Here is an 18,281-nt window from a genome sequence, read left to right as displayed (position 1 = left end):
CCAAGTTATCTCTAAATTTCTGAAAACTATCTTGCTCTAGGACTTTTGATATCCGTAGAATTGGACCTCCAGTTAATTCTGTTTAGAACGAAATCTTTGAATTTTCTTCTTCTTGTTGGTTTTCCTGGTAATGTTCATTATGGATAGAGGTGGGTCAATGAAGACCGACTTTCCTACTCTATTTTTTTCGTAATTACTTTCATGAAACAATTTGATGAAATATAATAAGAACTAGTATAAATCAAATGATCCGAGAAGAGCTTAGACTGTGTTTGATAATAGAGAAAGGAAACAATTCCATGAAATCAGTATCCTGAGGGAAGCAAGGAAAGGCTTTCCATGGAATTCCATTGAGTTGAGTTTAAAACATATTTTAGGCCACGCTTTTTTTACAATTTCATGAAAATAAATTTTTGATCAAACGACGGAAAACATGCTATTTCTATAGAAAGATAGCTAATTTCATGGAATTAACTCCTATCAAACACAGCCTTAGTAAAAGGATGTAGAATATACAGGGGCGTAAAGTGGATGTAGTTGTTTTACAACCGTTTGGCCCCCAAACAATGACCGACTCGCAAAGCTAGTGCTGCTGGCGGCCAGCTCTGGGTCGCATTTTAGTTATGTTTACCCACATGGCCCATCAAATCTGTTGTTTTGATGGTTCATTTGAAAATTTTGAGTTGCCCTAGGCTGTGCATTTATCCCAAAGGTAGTAATAATTCTATTTGAAAGTTGAAACCAGTCAAAACAACTTGTCCACTCCCGGCACCACAGAGTCACAGACCTTCGGTTATCCCTAGTCCAAAAACATCCAACTGCTTTCCAAAAGCAACAAGCCCCACGCTTTTCCCCAGCACAGACTTAAAAAACACCAAAAATCCAGATTGTACATCCTCACTGGACTGACATACCCCCAGAATTTAATCACCACTCCACGTTTGTTGGCTTTTCGCTGCCCCAAAAATATAATCCCCTCCCTTCCCCCTCCAATTTTTTTCAACCCTCAAAAAAAATTCTCCCTGCAAAACAAAACACACTCCATTTTCTCTCTCCTCCTCTTCATCTTCACTGTTTCTCTCTCCTCCTCAGAAATGTCTGTAATGGCGAGGGAAGTAGAAGAAGATCTAAAATCACCTTTGATCAAGTCAGAAGGAGGATTCACAACCGATGATAATCAATCAAACGTAATCATAGACATCGAATCCAACGGTCACCATCATCATCATCATGATTACACCAACAACAATCAAATTGATGAAGCGGTAGTTTTAGAGGTTCATGAAGAAGAAAGGGATAATAATCCGTTTGAATTTATAGGTGTGGAGAGATTAGTAGTACCAAAAGAGACAACAATTGATCCATTTCGTAATAATACACCGGAGATTGGATGTAGTTTATATGAATGGATTAAGATGATAATTGTAATACCAATTGCACTTTTGCGTTTGGTTGGATTTGGTATTTGCTTAGCTATTGGATTTGTGTTTACTAAATTCGCTTTGTTTGGATGGAAAGATAAAAAGAATCCTATGCCTCGTTGGAGATGTAGGGTTTTGACTGTTACTCGTCTTTGTTCTCGTGGTATCCTCTTTTGTTTTGGGTACGTGAGTTTGCGTGTAGTTTCGGATTTCTCAAGTTTTGGGTTTGAGGATATCTAATTGTGTTTTGTTTTGTTTGTAGGTATCATTGGATAAGGAGAAAAGGAAAACCAGCTCCAAGAGACATTGCACCAATTGTTGTATCAAACCATGTATCTTATATTGATCCAATTTTCTATTTCTATGAATTGCATCCCACTATTGTTGCATCTGAATCGCATGATTCGCTTCCGTTTGTTGGAGATATCATAAGAGCAATGCAGGTGATTTCATTTTCCTTTTGATTGGTTGAATTTTGTATTTGTTTGTTTGTGTGCATAATTTTTATTTTATTTTATCTGTGTGTGTTTTCTCAGGTGATTTATGTCAATCGGTTTTCGGCAGGGTCAAGGAAGAATGCTGTTAGTGAAATAAAGGTAGACATTCTCTTCAAATTTGAATTGAGATAGTTATGTACTCCAGATTTAAGTGAACTTAAACTGGTTATTCAACTATAAACTGAAAAAAAATGAAGAAGAGAAAGGTAAACATAGTTAGATTAAGGAGCAAGTAAGAAGTTTGACAGTGATCACCACTTGACTTAGGATTCCTTTAACTCAACCAAAATGGTTAATTCGGAGTTTCCCCGCACCATACTTGGGAATCTCTAGTCTATGGGATTTTTTTTTTTTGTTTTAACTGTTACTATTGGGTGGGATTGAGATATGAAATTAAGAACTCTTTAGAACTAGTTAAGAGAATCGTAACATCTTGGATGCATTCATTAAATTTATTTGATAAGTGGTAGTTTGTAAATTATTTGATACAAAATGTCCTTTTAAGGGTTGACTACAGAGAAAGGCTTCAGGCAACAGATTTCCAAGAGTACTATTGTTTCCTGAGGGTACTACTACAAATGGGAGGTCGCTTATTTCATTCCAACTTGGTGCTTTCATTCCCGGATATCCAATCCAACCAGTGGTGGTTCGCTATCCTCACATTCACTTTGACCAATCTTGGTAGGACCATCACTCTTCATAGAATTTCTTGTATTGAAATCTCATGTAATGTTTAAGACATGTAACTCTTGATTTGACATCCGCTCTTTGTTTAGGGGAAATATTTCCTTGGCGAAGCTCATGATCAGAGGGTTCCTGCAATTTCACAATTTCATGGAGGTAGCTTATCTCTTACTCGTAGTCTGTAATGGGTCAATTTTCTTTGTTTTAGATGTACAAACCTCGTGCAACATAAAGACTTCCATTGATTGTTTGTTTGTGGACCATATTTTGAATGTCAAGTGCTCAAATTAGATGCCGCAGTATGTTTATATGGTTACAATCATTGTTTTTTGTATTCCTCTTTATTTTCATTCTTAATATTAACAAGCCTTTTATTCTGGAATTAACAGGTGGAGTACCTTCCTGTGGTTTACCCAAATCAAAAAGAAAGTGCTTCAAATTTTGCCGAGAGGGTGAGTCATTTCTGTTCTCTTTCCCTTTGTTGAGCATGTGAAATAATTATAGTTTTGATTTAGGGAGAGAAAGTGGAAACAGTACAGGATTTTCATTTTACCAATTTTTTCCTAAGTTAGTAGTAAAGAGATGGATTTGATGCATGAAGGGTCCTTCCATCAAATCAAAGAAAGACTTATTGAAATAGATCCATTTTGAACTAAACCCACTGTACACACATGATATGCTTTGCAGCTTGCAAGACATATCTTTTACATGACTCTACGGCTTGAGCTGAGAGTTGTTCCCAGAGTTTGCCTAGGCTCTAGATAGTAAGATGAGGCTTTTATAGCCGTAGCTGCTGCTTCTTTTAGTTTGTCATTAGTTTACGCTATTTGTCAGAAGCTGATGAATCTGTCAGTGACGGTAAAGTGGTACTATTAGAATAATATTGAAAGATATTGCAAACACCGTGGGTATCAAATTGCGCTATACCTAGTAAAAATGGGCTAAAACAAAATTCCCTAGATCAACAACACATTCTTCTTTCTCGTGTCGTATTAGCAGTTTCAGGGAATTTCCTAGTCAGAACAATCAAGATCTGCTGCGTAAAGCCATAAGCTACAGACTCTTGCTTGGCGGCAGATTATGTAATGTAGGCATCCCTGGAATGTGCAATGGCATTGCTTACCATATGAGCAGAGTAGCGAACCTGTGATGTCTGTCAGTGTTGGTGTAACAGATCCAGGATGAGAAGCCTCTTTTGTGATAGAGTTCTAATCTTGCAGCTCATGCTGCTCACCAGCCTCACTACCAATTTTTTTTTACCGAAATAATGACCTTGGCATACCAAACCCAAAACTCTAAGGGTTAGTCTGGACTCGCGTTGACTAGCAGGTACTGGGTATTGCATGTACCAGTTGGTATTAGTACCAATATCAAAATATATTTGATCTTCAGAACTTAAGTTGTCTCTTAGTAATTTCCAGCTATAATGCTGCTTTCTGATGCACCCTGTCAGAATTGTTGTGTTCCCCAAAGCATTGATATCTCTTACATAACAGTTCGTATTTTGTGATATCTTGCAGACTGGCGAATCTATTGCGAGCGCACTCAATGTTGTACAAACATCTCATTCTTACGGGGATGTGATGCTTCTCATGAAAGCAGCTGAGGCGAAGCAGGTATGTAGTTTTTTTTTCTTTCTTTTTTCTTTTAAATCAATTGTCATCCTTTTGTCCCCTGTTGCGTGTCAAGTTTGTAAGATCTTGGTCAGCACCAGATAATTTCAGAAATCAGAACCAGATCTGAGAAGTGTGAAAGCTGTAAACACATAGCTGGAATTACAACCAATCAAATTACTGGCTAATGAGATCTGTTTCAGGTTCAGTCTTATTTTAGTAATTTGTCCCTCTTTTAATGGATAAGTAACGTAATGTGCAGTAACTTCCCAAAGAGGATAACGTATACTTTATACAAACATGCTCTAAAATCATAAATGCTAAAACTCTAATTCCTTTTTACAACAACAAACCTACCATTAATTTTCTAGTGTTGCTGCACAACAATCTGCAAGGATTGCCACAACTTTTAGCATCCTCTCTCGATACAGAAACTTTAAGGTGCCTGAGAGATAGAAAGACAGGTTAAGTCACCAAGATATACCCGAGTTTAATATGTTTGGTGCACAAAATATGTGGATTGGAAGTGCAATACTTGGGTGGTGTGGGAAGGGTTGGATGAGTACTAAGACTGTCAAGTTACACCATCTGTAATGAACTTAAGTTATGGATTTGAAACATTGTCAACTTTTTCTCATTACTTATGTTGTACTTTGATCATGATTGCAGGAGAAGGCCTCAAGTTATATGGTGGAACTGGCTAGAGTTGATAATGTGAGTTATCATGTTGAAATACACTTCCTTCTCTTCTTTTTTTCCGCTTGTGATTGTATCCTTTGAGACTCTATAGCCAGATTTTTGTGCAAGAGCCAGTTAATTCTAGTAGTGTATTAAAGTTTTATCCTGTTTGAAGGATAAAGTAAGATTTCTCTTAGAGGTTATTCAATATGTTCTTTTGTTCTTTACAGTCACTTAACATAAGCACATTGGAAGCTCTGGATTTCCTAGATGTATTTCTTTCAATGAATCCAGGCCCTAGGTAATGTCAAAGCATTTTACAAACTTTATGATTGATTAATATACTCAAGATATCTTTTGCCATTGCTTTTCTCAGAAACTGTTATCACCTGTTTGAGTTATAGAGAATAATATAATTTTGAAAGCCATCTAACTTTGTCTATCTGTTCACAGTGGACGTGTTGAAATTCAAGAATTCTTGAGAGTTCTAAGGCTGCCATTCTGTCCTCTATCAGAAAAGGTATGTTGCTTTGAGTTGATGTTTTTAATGCTAGTAATATCAGAATATTCTCCTTGGTAAAATCCCTTATAGCATTTTTCGATGTTTATTACTGTTAAAGGTTATGTACTTTTAGTTGAAAAAGGTTATCTTACATAGATACATCTTATCTGCTTTAGATTTTTGCTTTCATCGACGTGGAGAAATATGGCACAATCACGTTCCGACAGGTATTCTGGTTTTTATGCATGGAAACTGTGTTTTTTTCTGATTAATAAGATTAATATTAATTGGGTAGTAAATTCTGCAGTTCTGTTATGGAGTGGCTCTTGTCATGAAGCAGCCATTATTCTGGAGAACTTGTGAATTAGCTTTTGGAGTTTGTGATTCCAGAGGATTAGGCTATATCACAAAACAACAGGCAAGCTGCTGATTAGTATTTTTATGTTTTTGTTCATTTAATTTTTGACACCACAGGGTTAAAAGCTAACATATCATATCCCTTGACACAGTTAAGTGATTCCATTCGACTTGCTATTCCAGACATTACCAGTGAACAGGTTAGTATCGACGACTAAGTAAACCACTGCATTCCTCTATTTTTCTTGTGTGGAATGAGTTTAGTTATGTTCACTTATTCTAGGCATGACTAAGCTTGGTTCTTCTGAAATCTAATTATTCGGAAAACGTTAATCTCAGCGCTATAGTTGCATATTTGATAAATTTGTTAAAGATGGCAAGTCAGGATGGCAGTTGCGATATATAGCAGTACCCAGTTACAGAGTCCGTACATCTTTCAGTGGTAGAGAGTTTGAGTACAAACCTGTCCTGGATGAGTATGAGCTTATCGCGTCTTATAATTTGTTATGGTTCTGGACGGCGTAAATTTGTTTTAAAATTTTGGTACAATTCCATGCCTGATCCAGAGTCTCGTATGAAAACCGCTTCCCAAGTCCAACTTTAAAAGGCATATTGAATTTTTACCATTTTTACAATGCATTTGGCTTGAAAAAGAAAGATTGTTATTTCTGTTTTAGGCAATTTGAATTACAAGGGTCATTTAAGGACCCAGAAACAAAACTGAGAATTAGGCAACAATGGCATCGGAAACACAAAGAAACTGTCAAAATCCCTGACCAGAGCTTGATACAGTATTTCTTTTCCATTGAATTCTCATCAAAGTGGTCCTGTTAATCTCATTCTTCTTTGAAATATTCGAATTAATTGCAGGTGGATGAACTTTTTAAATTATTCGACAGTGATAGCGATGATAAAGTCAGCAAGGATGACTTCACAACCTGCCTAAAAAAGAACCCGTTGTTGGTAGCACTTTTCTCATGGGTTGGCACTGGAACTGAAGTAGGTGATAGAGGGCTTGTTCAGGTAGTGTAATAATGGAGTTGTTGATGGTTTTATCATTGTAACTGTGGTGTTTGTTAAAGGGAGCTGCAGTAGAGTTATTTGAAATTACTGCAGAAAGATATAACCTTGTAGTAAAAAGCTGTAAAATACTCTCAAGATTTGTGAGCAACATTTTGGTAATCAATATATTCTTTGTTACTTGAATCAGAAATTTGTCTCAAAGAAACATCAAATAAAATGTAAAATTGTAAGTTATGATACAAATTGAAATGACAAAAAGAGAAAGATTAACAGAATTTACATCAACTGAATGAAAAGCCAACAAAAGGGCATACTACTACATTACAACACATTTGTCCTTCGACTTGGACTCCTGCTTTGCTGATGTACTGGTGTTGACTTTGGTCCTTGGAACCTATAAAGAAAAATATTGTCCGGATTAGTTGCCTAGAATTATCGAGTCACTGTATGGAACCTATGAAAAACAGATGCTGGAAATCTAACTACAAGAGTGACAAAGCTTCAGCTATGCAGTGATCAGATAGATATCTCTGTCGTCAAAGAAGGTAAATTCTCTGCTAAATAATTGTACAGGAAGTAGCATGAGCAAGTTTGTATCTAGCTTATTCGAATGCAGTATATTGAGATGGGTATTCTGACAGTCTTATTCTTGGTCCTACTCTATCTTGATCTGAAGTATGAGAGCATACTATGCTACTCCCTACTCTATCTTGATCCTAAGTAGGAATCTATATCTTTGTATACCTTTCTACCTAAAAGAATACTCAGTTTCAGTCAACACAAGATTAACAATGGAAGTCCTCTATGCTTTGTCGTGAAACCGGCATTCGGTTGTTCGTACTGTCCTTATATCGAGATCATATCATATGTAAACTATTAGATGTCAGAAACTCTCAAGAGATTAGACTCAGGGCAGACACTAACTGAAGCTAACCGGACTTCTCTCTTCTGCAATTCCTATTTATATTCAGCACTCAGTATTAACAACCCAAATCCTAAAGTCTAGGAGTCAGTAGGTTGACTAAAACATGGTTCTGAAAAAACTAAGTACCTGAGGACCTACAACGAGCCTTGAACCGCCGCTACTAGCAGTAGAAGATGACTGCTGGGATGTATGCTGCCTCTGCGGTGGCTGGTTATCGAACTCCTGCTGTTGCAGTGCCATGGCTAGTTGCATATCAGAACTGTCACGACACAAACCAATACATTCATTATATAGAACTACAATCAATAAATAATTAAGATTATTAAGATTTAAGAGTAGATACTTCTCCATACAACAGGATGCAGTTGTTTTTGCAACAGCCCCAATCTTCATACCGGGAAAAACCAAGAACTCTATTCTAAAAGAAAACAAAGAATTTGCAAACTGAAAGTACCTTAATGTCGTGTCTGCTGCTGCTGAGTTGTCAATACTTGCCAGATAGTCCTGATAAAAAAAATTGCACAAGTTTAGTGAAAGACAAGATGACAATTTTTTCTAGACATACTCAATGTTCACCAATTACTCACAGCTGTACTGGTCATGGCATTCTGCTCATTCCATGTACCATTACCATGAGTTTCTAGTTTGAACTCCTCGAAGTTACCAGTCATAAACACTGTATCTCCATTAACCTGTCAGGTATAGCATACAAACATGATAAGGGTATACATATATAGCATACTACCATAAGGAGGATGTACACACATTTTAGTTTAATTGATACCAAGAGAAAATGCAACTTTGTCTTTGGATCAAAAAAAAAAAAAACGAAAATCTAGAATGTTACCTCATTTAGCTTTTCCCATACCAAATCTGGTTGGTTTATATAACCCTGGTCAGTAGCTAGCAGGTAAAGTTCACCATTTAACTGTGTCAATCAATTGAGAAGTGATTATGTCAAGTTTACGGGGAAGGAGAGGAACAGTTGTGTTTTAAACCATGAAGAAAAACCCAAAGATGAGAAACAAAAATACGAAGATAACACATTTTAAACTGGATCAGACCTTGAACATGGTGCTGAAATGATTGTTACGGAAGAAAACACAAAGTTCGCGTTCCTTTAAACCTTCTTGTAGGCAGAATAGGCTGCAAATAAGCAAAATTAACGAGCCTATAAATAACTTAAAGTCTACAATAAAGATAAATTTCGCTTATGAAAGCATAATTTCAAACTGAAGGTAGGGTCTCTACTAACCCATATATAGTCAACTGGCTGGCATTGATTCTGAAAAAGCTCCGAAGCAGATCCCCTGAAATATCAATCTTTAGAATTCTGAAAAAGCTCCGAAGCAGATCCAAGATAATTTGAACAAGCAATTTTACCTTGCGTAGAACACACATTTCCTGAAGCTCTTTCAGCTTGCTCAGCGAGAACCATCTCCCCTTCATATATAGGTTCTCGGGATTCATATATTATCGGTTTGGCATCAACTATACACTCTTCTCCTTCGTACATAGGCTCACTACCACCGAGGCTAGAGGCGACAGCCTCAGCAGCATCTATCTGTTGTTGGTTTATACCATCAAATAAATCAGAATCTTCGTCTTGTTCCGATGGACCTGAAGAAGTGTCATGGACACTCTCATTACTCAACAGGTTAGTATCTTGAAGATCAATCGGTTGAACTTGTTGACCCTCCATAGACTCAGGCACATGGTGTTTGTATGCACCCACAGTGTTTTCGTTTGAGAAAGCGAAACTGGTATCAAGCTCTCCAGAGTCCTTATCATTTAACTGATCAGAGTGTTCTCCAGAAACCATCCCTCCATTATTGGCACGGTTGGAGATATTGCAATTCTGTAATGTAGATTGTTCTGGTTCATGATGTTCATCCCAATTTTCCCCATCCAATGAGCCAGTAGGAACACCCGAGTCACATTTTTTAACGTGCGTAGTTTCATGATGTTCATTCCCAGTTTCGCTATCCAGTGAGTCGGCAGGAACACCTAGTTCAGAAATTTTAACTTGTGTAGTTTCATGATGTTCATTTCCAGTTTCCCCATCCAATGAGTCTGCATGGACACCAGGTTCAGAACTTTGGAGGCATGTAGCTTCTCCAAGAACTGAAACTGGATTCACAATTGCTTCATCAGATAAGGTCTCAATCATAGGTGGTGGAGGTTCAGCAGTTGATAATTTTAGAGCTCTAAAAAGTTCAGCTTCTTCCTCAGCGTCTCCCAGTCTTCCATTCTGATGATAAGAGACAGAACGTGGTGAATCATCAAAAGATCTAGCTCTTGAAAGACTCGGAGAAGGAACTCCCAAGGTAGCAGTCGTTGCAGCAGCAAAATCAATACAGTCTTCTTCAGGGTAACTATTGTGTTCGTTGGCAGTGGTACTTGTTTCAAGGGCTACGAGCTCTCCCATCAAAGTATTATAAGACTTTGACCCTATCGCATTTGCAGTATCAACATCCTTGTTTTCACACAAAAAAAGGAAAACCAGTGAGAACTAATCTAAGGCATCTTATAGGCCCGAGAAGAATCTACTAAAGCATTAACGAATCCGGAGTCAGACCTGACACCCAGATTTATATAACATTTCAAATGCTGGAAAATGCTTAGATGGAATATCTGAAATCTAGCTAGTAAAAAGCTACATCAAGAGTTATAGTGGTCCGAGTGTCAATAGATCTACTGTCTTAAATATACTGCCTTCACAAAAAGTGGGTCTTTCACTTTTCCAAATTTGCCAGTAAGTTATGAAAGTCTACATTTGTTTATCAAAGAAACAGAAAACAACTTTAAGTCATAAAAAGTAATATCACATATCAGTTTTACATATACATGAGAGGAATATTCAGCTCCAAACAAGTGAGTCTGCTAAATTTTCGGGAGCTCTTTTTGGTCTGCCATACCCATACAACTTAGTATTCTATGTGACAGTATTGATTACTAGCTAAACCGTAGATATTCTAGCTAAATTCGGATAATCCCAACATTAAACTCTACAACTAAAAAAAGTCTACGGAAACGACCAAGAACTAGGTTCATCTAGGAGTTGTAATTATTTCATGCAAGAATCCCATCTTATGAAGTGTAATATGATACTGAAGTGAAAAGGCGTAACATAGTATAACTAGTTATGAGAGTCATTTTCCCTGAATCAAGTTGCCCTAAACTAAGTGTGTTTATATGCTAGTGATGGAAGTTTATCGAACTTGGACAATTAACATAAAGGTATAAAACATCAAAACAACTGAAAAGAAGAAACCAGCAAAAATGAAAATACCTGTGGATCCACTATCCAACCATGATACAATGGAATATCGAGAAGATCAAATATGGTACATTCTCGAGTAAATTCAAAATCATCAATCCTGAAAAAACATCCATAACTTTCCAGTTAGGGCAGAGAAAATAAAGGCCTAAGACCAAAATTTCCTTAGAAAGAAAAAGAAGTAAATAACAACCTTCGGAATTGAACATTTACGTCAATCCCAGTAGAAAGGCGAGGAAGTAAATCAATTGCATCTCCAATATTCTGTTGCTGATTTTCAACATAACCAGCATCTTTATTCTACACCAAACCAAGTCAAAACATCAAATGAGCAATCCTTACTACTAATTCGACAAAAAAAATGGTATACCATTCAAATTGAATAATAAGACATGAAAAATGATGAATTACCTCCACATTACTATTAGAATCAATTAATCTTTCTGCAACAAGAGAAAGTAATTTCTGTAGAGAAACATCAGTCGCATCTCCACTCAAACTCAAATTATTCCTCAATAAAAGCAAATTACCTATTCAACAACAGAACACAAATTTCAATTTCAAAAGTGCCACACCAAATTGAGTAATTACGATTCGCACCGACGATCATCTACAATTTAACCAGATCAAATTGAAACAAATCGAACTTCTTGAGATTGAAATTCATTAAAAAACCCTAAAAATTCAATTAAACAAAGATGAGTTTTGATTTGATTTACATACATATAGCTAGTAGAGGGCAAGGTCCATTATCATTCTGAAGAATAATCGGTGTAGTTCTTCCTAAAAACTGTACAATCTTCGTTTTATAAACACATTCTTTTTCCAATTCGTCATTCCTTTGATGATGATCTTCACTAGCCATTGCCGACCTTCGATAACAAGAAAAAATAAACAGTTTTTCAGAGAGAGAAGAGATGAGAGAAGTGAAGCCTTTCGGCATTTAAGACCGTGTCGTCATCTCGATGGGGGCATATTCTCCGACGTGTTCCATGTACGACGGACCCACCGAGATATTATTAACGGTCGTGATCTAATCTGGTGTGAATACAGTTTAAGGTAGTCTAGTTGCTGACACAGGAGATAACGATTTGTAATTCATTAAAGAATTCTAAACCGCCCAAAGTGGGACCGTTTCCGGAAGATTTGGTAAGAGAAACAAGGTTAATTTTGCAATTAAGATAACAAAACTAGTCATAGAACATCAAGGTGACCAAATTAGTGATACAAAACCTCTAGCCATATGTTGAGAGTTATAAGAACTCCATTTCCTCCAAAAGTGATAAAAAACTCCAAATCCAAAATAATAATCTAAATTAGATCTTTTCCTATTTCAGAATATCAGGCTTACCCTTTTTTATGCTTTTATTTGTACGAGATATTAATTCCCCAATCTCTCTTAAACTCTCAAACCACCACTGAAACCAGTACCGCGTATATCTTTCATTAACACCATCGCCGCCTCCTTCACCAGCAGCAACACCTCAACCTCCTACTCTTGCACCACCACTAAACCCACTGCAATATCCTGATCCTCCACCAAAATCACCTCCACGACTCCTCTTCCTACCATTACACCTCAATCAAACCCATTTCTATGTCCTTATCTACAAGAAAATTCGAAATACAAATCTCGATTCAACGAAGATTGGGTATTAATTTTTTGAGTTAAATCGATTTGTATCAATGATGATGACGGTGGTGGTACTCCAAATCATATAATTTTACCAAACCTCCTACTCCTCCTCTTCCGATCCAACCTTCATTTTCTGACCATCTCCGAGAATCACTAAACAAAAAGTTGAATCACAATGATGATATATCATTATCATCATCATCTATTGTTTGATTTGAAGAAATTTCACCTCAACCTCAACTATTACAAGAGGTGCGTATTTCATTTTAGGGTTTTTTTGTATCTAATTTCCAATCAGAATCTGATTTCTAAAGAATTTGGTTTTAATTTTATGAATACCAGCTTTCAAAAGATTAACATCGGTATGAATACCTGATGGTGCTGGAATTCGGTCTTTTGTATGGAAGGTAATCAGTTTTCTTTTGATTTTTTAGGTTAAAAATTGAATGAATTTTGAGTTGGGTTTTTACAACAATTAAGGTAAATAAAAATGAATTTTATCTATTTATACGAGAAGAAATGTTTTGTTGTAAATGTGGTTGGAGATGTGTTGAGATCATATGAAACAACAACTGCATCACTAGTGTGGTCTGATGAGGTTTACAAGCGAAGCGAAGTGAAGATTTAGTCATGTATGGGTAGACCTTATAGTCATATGGAGATGTATTTTGCCTATTTGACTGTTCTGAATGGGATTTCTGTATCTAACTCTTCTGCTGTTTAGATTTATGATGTAGTTAAATTTTATTTTGTTTATATTTGCTCCAAACTTATACAACGGTATATAGAAAGTGGAACAGACTTCCACCTAATGTTGCTAGCAACTAGTAACCATAGGTAGGGAGAACATAGATGTACTAATCCACTGGATACGTGTTATTGTTGAGGTGAATGGTATTGTAAAATGGTGAATAGGATGTGGGACGGGCTGGAGCCTAGTAACTATGAGTGTTTTCTAGCAGGTTCAAATGTGTAGAAACTTTTTATTCTCATCGTGGAAATCCAAAAATGGTTTTTGCGCAGTTTTTTTCTTCCTGATTAGTGTTTGTTTTTGGTGCAGCATATGCTTAGTTGCAGTCCTCAACGTGTGGCTGCTTGTTAGTTATGTGTTTACCAAGTTGAGTGATTCATTAATAGATACTTGTGAAATGATTTGTTTGTTTCAATAGTTGAGACCTCTGTGTGTGTCCATGCCTTACAATATTTGTGCGAGTTTCAAGTTATTTTTTTTATAAACCAACACAGGTTATTGGTATTGGTGTGGTCAAACAGAATGAATCATTGTTTGCAATTTTTCTTGCAGTTGAATTCTGACGAAACCAATTACGGTTTCATCTTATTTATGATGAAACTGAAAAATGGTTCCATCGTATTTATGATGAAACCATAATTGGTTCCATCTAATCTTATCCTTACTTAAATTGAATTTTGTTTATGAGTTTGAATTGTTGTTGTGCTTGATAATGGATTAGATGTATGCTAGGATTTGTTACATGAAATTGAAGAAAAGGCCTGAAAATGGTTAGTTTTGTATGTGCATATAGGCTCAGGAGTGGGATACTTGCTCCGTTGGATGTCATTTTGGACATAAAAGTGGAGATGATAAGACGCCGGATGCTTCGTTTGGTCAACCTGGTAATGGAGTGCCTGGGATTCTTCGGACAATGGAGTCATCGCATTATTATTCAGAGAATAACGTTGCTCCGACACGAGAGTGGGTAAGCACAATACAAAATGTCTTTTTATAAATAAGATTGATGCACTAGCTAGTCTTGTTAGTTTGATAGTTCAGACTTTAGACGATGAATTTGCAAGATTGTGGATATATGTGAGGCGCTGAATTAGAAGTAATCCCCTTTGTGACTTGATAAACGTTCCAGTAAGCATTAAATGAACACTGATAAATTGAAAATATGTATTTAGCGTTCACAGGCATCCCTACAAGCCTGAATTTTAGGCTACAAAAGTTAACCTTAGCACATCAGAATGAAACTACTGGCGAGTAACCATTTTTGACATCATCTGTGTCTTATTGTTGTTACCACTCCAGAACTATCAAGAGTTGCTAAAGACTAACGGTTGCTATAATTTCTTTTGTATTAGTAAAGGGTTTAAAGTTGTAATGACAACTAATCTCTCATCAGATGTTCCTGTCAATTATTTTTCGTGGGCTGAGTATGACATTATGGCACCCTTACAACCACAGACATAAAAGGCCCTTGCGGCTTCCTTCATTTCCGACTGTGGTGCCCGAAACTTCCTTTTGCAGGCCCTTGAGATGCTTGAGAAGTCAAATATTCCAATAGATTCCTATGGTGGTTGCCATCAGAACCGTAATGGAGGTAGAAATCATACATATTACTCTGTATAGTGTATCCCATTTTGGTGCCTTATTTTGAAACTTTTGTCCAGCTCCTAGATGGGGTTTATAAAATCATGCTAGAATTATATGCTTAGTGTTTTCTGGTTGGCTTGTGAAGCGATTTTTAATTCTATTAGAGACATAGACCACAAAAATTTAATTTAGCAACTCCGTAAGTGCATGCTACAGTTGCAACATTTATATTATTATTCGATAGCCTAGCATGTATCTTCTGTTGCCTGCTGTTGCTAATAGATAATAGTTTGTTGAGGTTCTTGACGACTAAAATAGGATACCTGTTTTTAGCAATAAACTTTGCACCTGCAATGTCAAATCTCTTGATATATAGTGGTCATGTTTGCTTAACTATTCACCAATCACGTCAAGCTTTCTAGATGTTCATATGGGTATCTTTTGTTATTCATAGTGTACAATTAAATAATAAACTTTCTAGGACATATAAGTTAGTAGACAAGGAAACTTTTTTTAGGTGATCAACTTGATTTTCGATTAGTGATCAACTTGATTTTGGATTGTCTATTGAGAATTTACTTTTTGTTCATTCTTGAGTATTTAAGTTGTATCATTGCTTGCTGACATTAGTTCACTTTGTTGCAGGCTGACACCCGGTTCGCACCAATTATGGTTTCATCTTATTTATGATGAAACTAAAACCGGTTTCATCGTATTTATGATGAAACCAAAACCGGTTTATGATGAAACCTAAACTGGTTTCATCGTATTTATGATGAAACCAAATTTGGTTTCATCTAATTTTTGGTCGGTGGTGGAGGGCGGTCGTGGTGCTGGTGACGGTGGTGCTGATTTTGGGCGATGGTGGTCGGCGGTGGTCGACAGTGGTGGTGGTCGGCGGTGGCTGATAGTGGTGGTGCAATGGCGCAGTGGCGGTGTTGGCGACGCGGTGGTGGTCGGCGGTGGTCAGCGGCGGCGGTGGTGGCCGGTGGTCGATGGCGGCGGTGGTGGTTCGCTGCGCCGGTGGTCGGTAGCGGCGACGGTGGTAGTGACGGTGGGCGGTCGTGGTGCTGGTGGCGGTGCGGCATGTGTTGGAGGTGGTGGTGGTTTTGTCGGTGGCGGTGATGTGTGGTGGTCGGTGCGGCGGATGTGTGGTGGTCGGTGGCGGCGGCGATGTGTGGTGGTCGGTGGCGGCGGTGGTGGTGGTGGTTGCGGCGGTGGCGGTCAGTGGTAGTGGCACGGTGGTGGTGCTGCTGTGGTGTGTTGTTGTGAGAATATAATAAAAATTAAAGGTGGGGTTGATTTTTATTTTTTTTTGGGTGATTTAAACTAGAAGGATAATATTGACAGTTTATGCTAAATGAGATTTTTTGTGAACAATTTGTTTTGTTGGAGTTTTTGTACATAGATAGTGACACCTATGGGGTTATAACTCGCGGCCCGTTAAAATAATGTGGGATAAATGGACGGTTGGATGTGAAGGTGGTGACGGAGGTTGAGAAATTGTACGGATTTGATTGGTTTTAAGTTTAGTTGGTGGAAAATCGACGAGGACCCAGTTTATTAAATTTTTGGTTAGATTGATGATGGTGATGTATGGTATGTGGTACAAGAATGGGGACCTTTGATTTTGTTTGACAATGGGGATCGGACTGTCTATGGACCCAATATTCACCCAGTCTGTTCCTGCTGTCATCACCAAATGGTCTCAATATTACCTGGTCATTGGTCAAGGACCTCAAGGTGTGTGTGGAGAGGCAGGCCCAATATATTTTCTTGTACAAACTTCAAAGAGTATGATTATGATTAGGAAAAATAGGACTAGGTATGCTTATCAATATCTTAGGCTTAGTCTTATGATCTTAGCCTTACTGGTATACCACCTAGTCCAAGTGTTTGTGAATTAATCTTGAAATACCTTTTCATTTGAGTTTGTGAGGTCAGTCTATCCGCTAAAAAATAACGTTAATATAAAAGGATATTAATTAAAATTAAAAAGAATCGAGGGTGTATACACGTAATTCATCATCCGCCACGTGTTAAAGGAGATATACGTGGAAGACATGCAGCCCTAAACATCAAGATATGATGCCGCGTCCCAACACTCAAGGGGCATCCAACATCCACGTGTTCCCATCATCAGACCAATCCAACGTTGAATGATCAAGGAGCACCAAAGGACCGAGCCACCGCGAAGTAGCGTAGTAACCCCAGAGATCAACTTTACTCCATCCCAAGAAAGATCCAAGATCAAGGGTGGGGAGAGATCACGCCGACAGGGATGTGACAGGGGCATCAGACAGTCACCTGACACGTGCAGATTTCCCCATCCACCCGCATTAAACACCCTAGGCATAGGACACGTGTCGAAGATCCTATGGAGAAGAAGATAGCCTACCTTCGTCGCTACACAATGCCGTTAAGAGACGATGGATCATAACGAATATGGCATCGGGTTGGGTACACAAATCAAGACGATAAGGGCACAAATGTCTATAGAAGAGGGCCCCACCGAGGACTCCTATAAATACCCCTCTCCACTAAGAAAGAGGGGTCGACCAATTTCTAAGTGAGAGTAAGAGATAAGAGCTGGAGAGAGAGAAATAGTAAGAGTTAGTAGTAGATTTATCTTCTTCCTAGCTTCGTTATTCACTCCAAAGTCATTCGACTATCTTTGTAATCCCCAGATGCATAGTGAAACAACTACCCCCGTGGACGTAGGCCTTAATGCTGAACCACGTAAATCATCGTCTCATTTATATTCCGCACTTTATCTTCTGTTTTACTTATTATGCTTTTTTATATTACATATCGTGTATAGATCGGTTTTAATTTCTCCCCTGTGGCTAGACGAGGACGAGCCCGATGGCTCTGAGTCTAATAAACTCCGGACTTATATCGTTTTATATGTATTATATTACTCTCAATGATTTTATATGTAATGCGGATATTGTTTGTGAACATGAAGATACTATCATTATTTCTGTGTTCACAATTTGGCGCTAGAAACAGGGAACCACAGAATGTGCTATGGCATATCGAACCACACGCAGGTCTGCTACTGGTGAATACCCTTTCCTCCTCACTTATGGGGCCGAAGCAGTCATTCCAACAGAGATTATCATGCCAACCACCAAGACCGAAGCATGGGAGAAAAACCTCACAGCGGATATGATGTTGGAAAGACTCGATGACCTAGAAGAGAGAATGGAAACAACGCTACAAAGGATGGAAAACTACCAAAGAAGATTAGAAAGAGAATACAACAAGAAGGTTAAGCTTAGAAATTTTGTAGAAGGACAGTATGTACTGAGAACTATACCCCAATAC

The 18,281-nt window shown here is 37.7% G+C and overlaps 2 protein-coding genes across 2 annotated transcripts; one reads left to right on the top strand and one right to left on the bottom strand.

The window, feature by feature from the left end:
- The first annotated feature begins 988 nt into the window (after positions 1–988).
- LOC113275031 (lysophospholipid acyltransferase LPEAT2-like) lies at positions 989–6,958 on the top strand. Its single transcript, XM_026524457.1, has 14 exons — positions 989–1,603; positions 1,684–1,864; positions 1,958–2,017; positions 2,436–2,599; positions 2,695–2,758; positions 2,992–3,054; positions 4,123–4,218; positions 4,885–4,929; positions 5,124–5,194; positions 5,347–5,413; positions 5,572–5,622; positions 5,703–5,813; positions 5,905–5,952; positions 6,623–6,958. Exons 1-14 carry the CDS (start codon positions 1,095–1,097, stop codon positions 6,782–6,784), a joined length of 1,692 nt encoding a protein of 563 aa, XP_026380242.1. The 5' UTR covers positions 989–1,094; the 3' UTR covers positions 6,785–6,958.
- Positions 6,930–11,970, bottom strand: LOC113275030. The gene is made up of 12 exons (XM_026524455.1): positions 11,704–11,970; positions 11,392–11,510; positions 11,174–11,280; positions 10,993–11,080; positions 9,084–10,176; positions 8,956–9,010; positions 8,765–8,846; positions 8,548–8,628; positions 8,288–8,392; positions 8,155–8,204; positions 7,827–7,959; positions 6,930–7,169 (listed from the first exon to the last, which is right to left on the bottom strand). The coding sequence occupies exons 1-12, from the start codon at positions 11,921–11,923 to the stop codon at positions 7,092–7,094; spliced, it is 2,211 nt and encodes a 736-aa protein (XP_026380240.1). The 5' UTR covers positions 11,924–11,970; the 3' UTR covers positions 6,930–7,091.
- Positions 11,971–18,281: the final 6,311 nt, after the last annotated feature.

Source organism: Papaver somniferum, chromosome 4, assembly GCF_003573695.1.
Source record: "Papaver somniferum cultivar HN1 chromosome 4, ASM357369v1, whole genome shotgun sequence".
In the NCBI taxonomy this organism is placed as follows: domain Eukaryota; kingdom Viridiplantae; phylum Streptophyta; class Magnoliopsida; order Ranunculales; family Papaveraceae; genus Papaver; species Papaver somniferum.
This window is presented reverse-complemented; position numbering and strand designations above follow the sequence as displayed.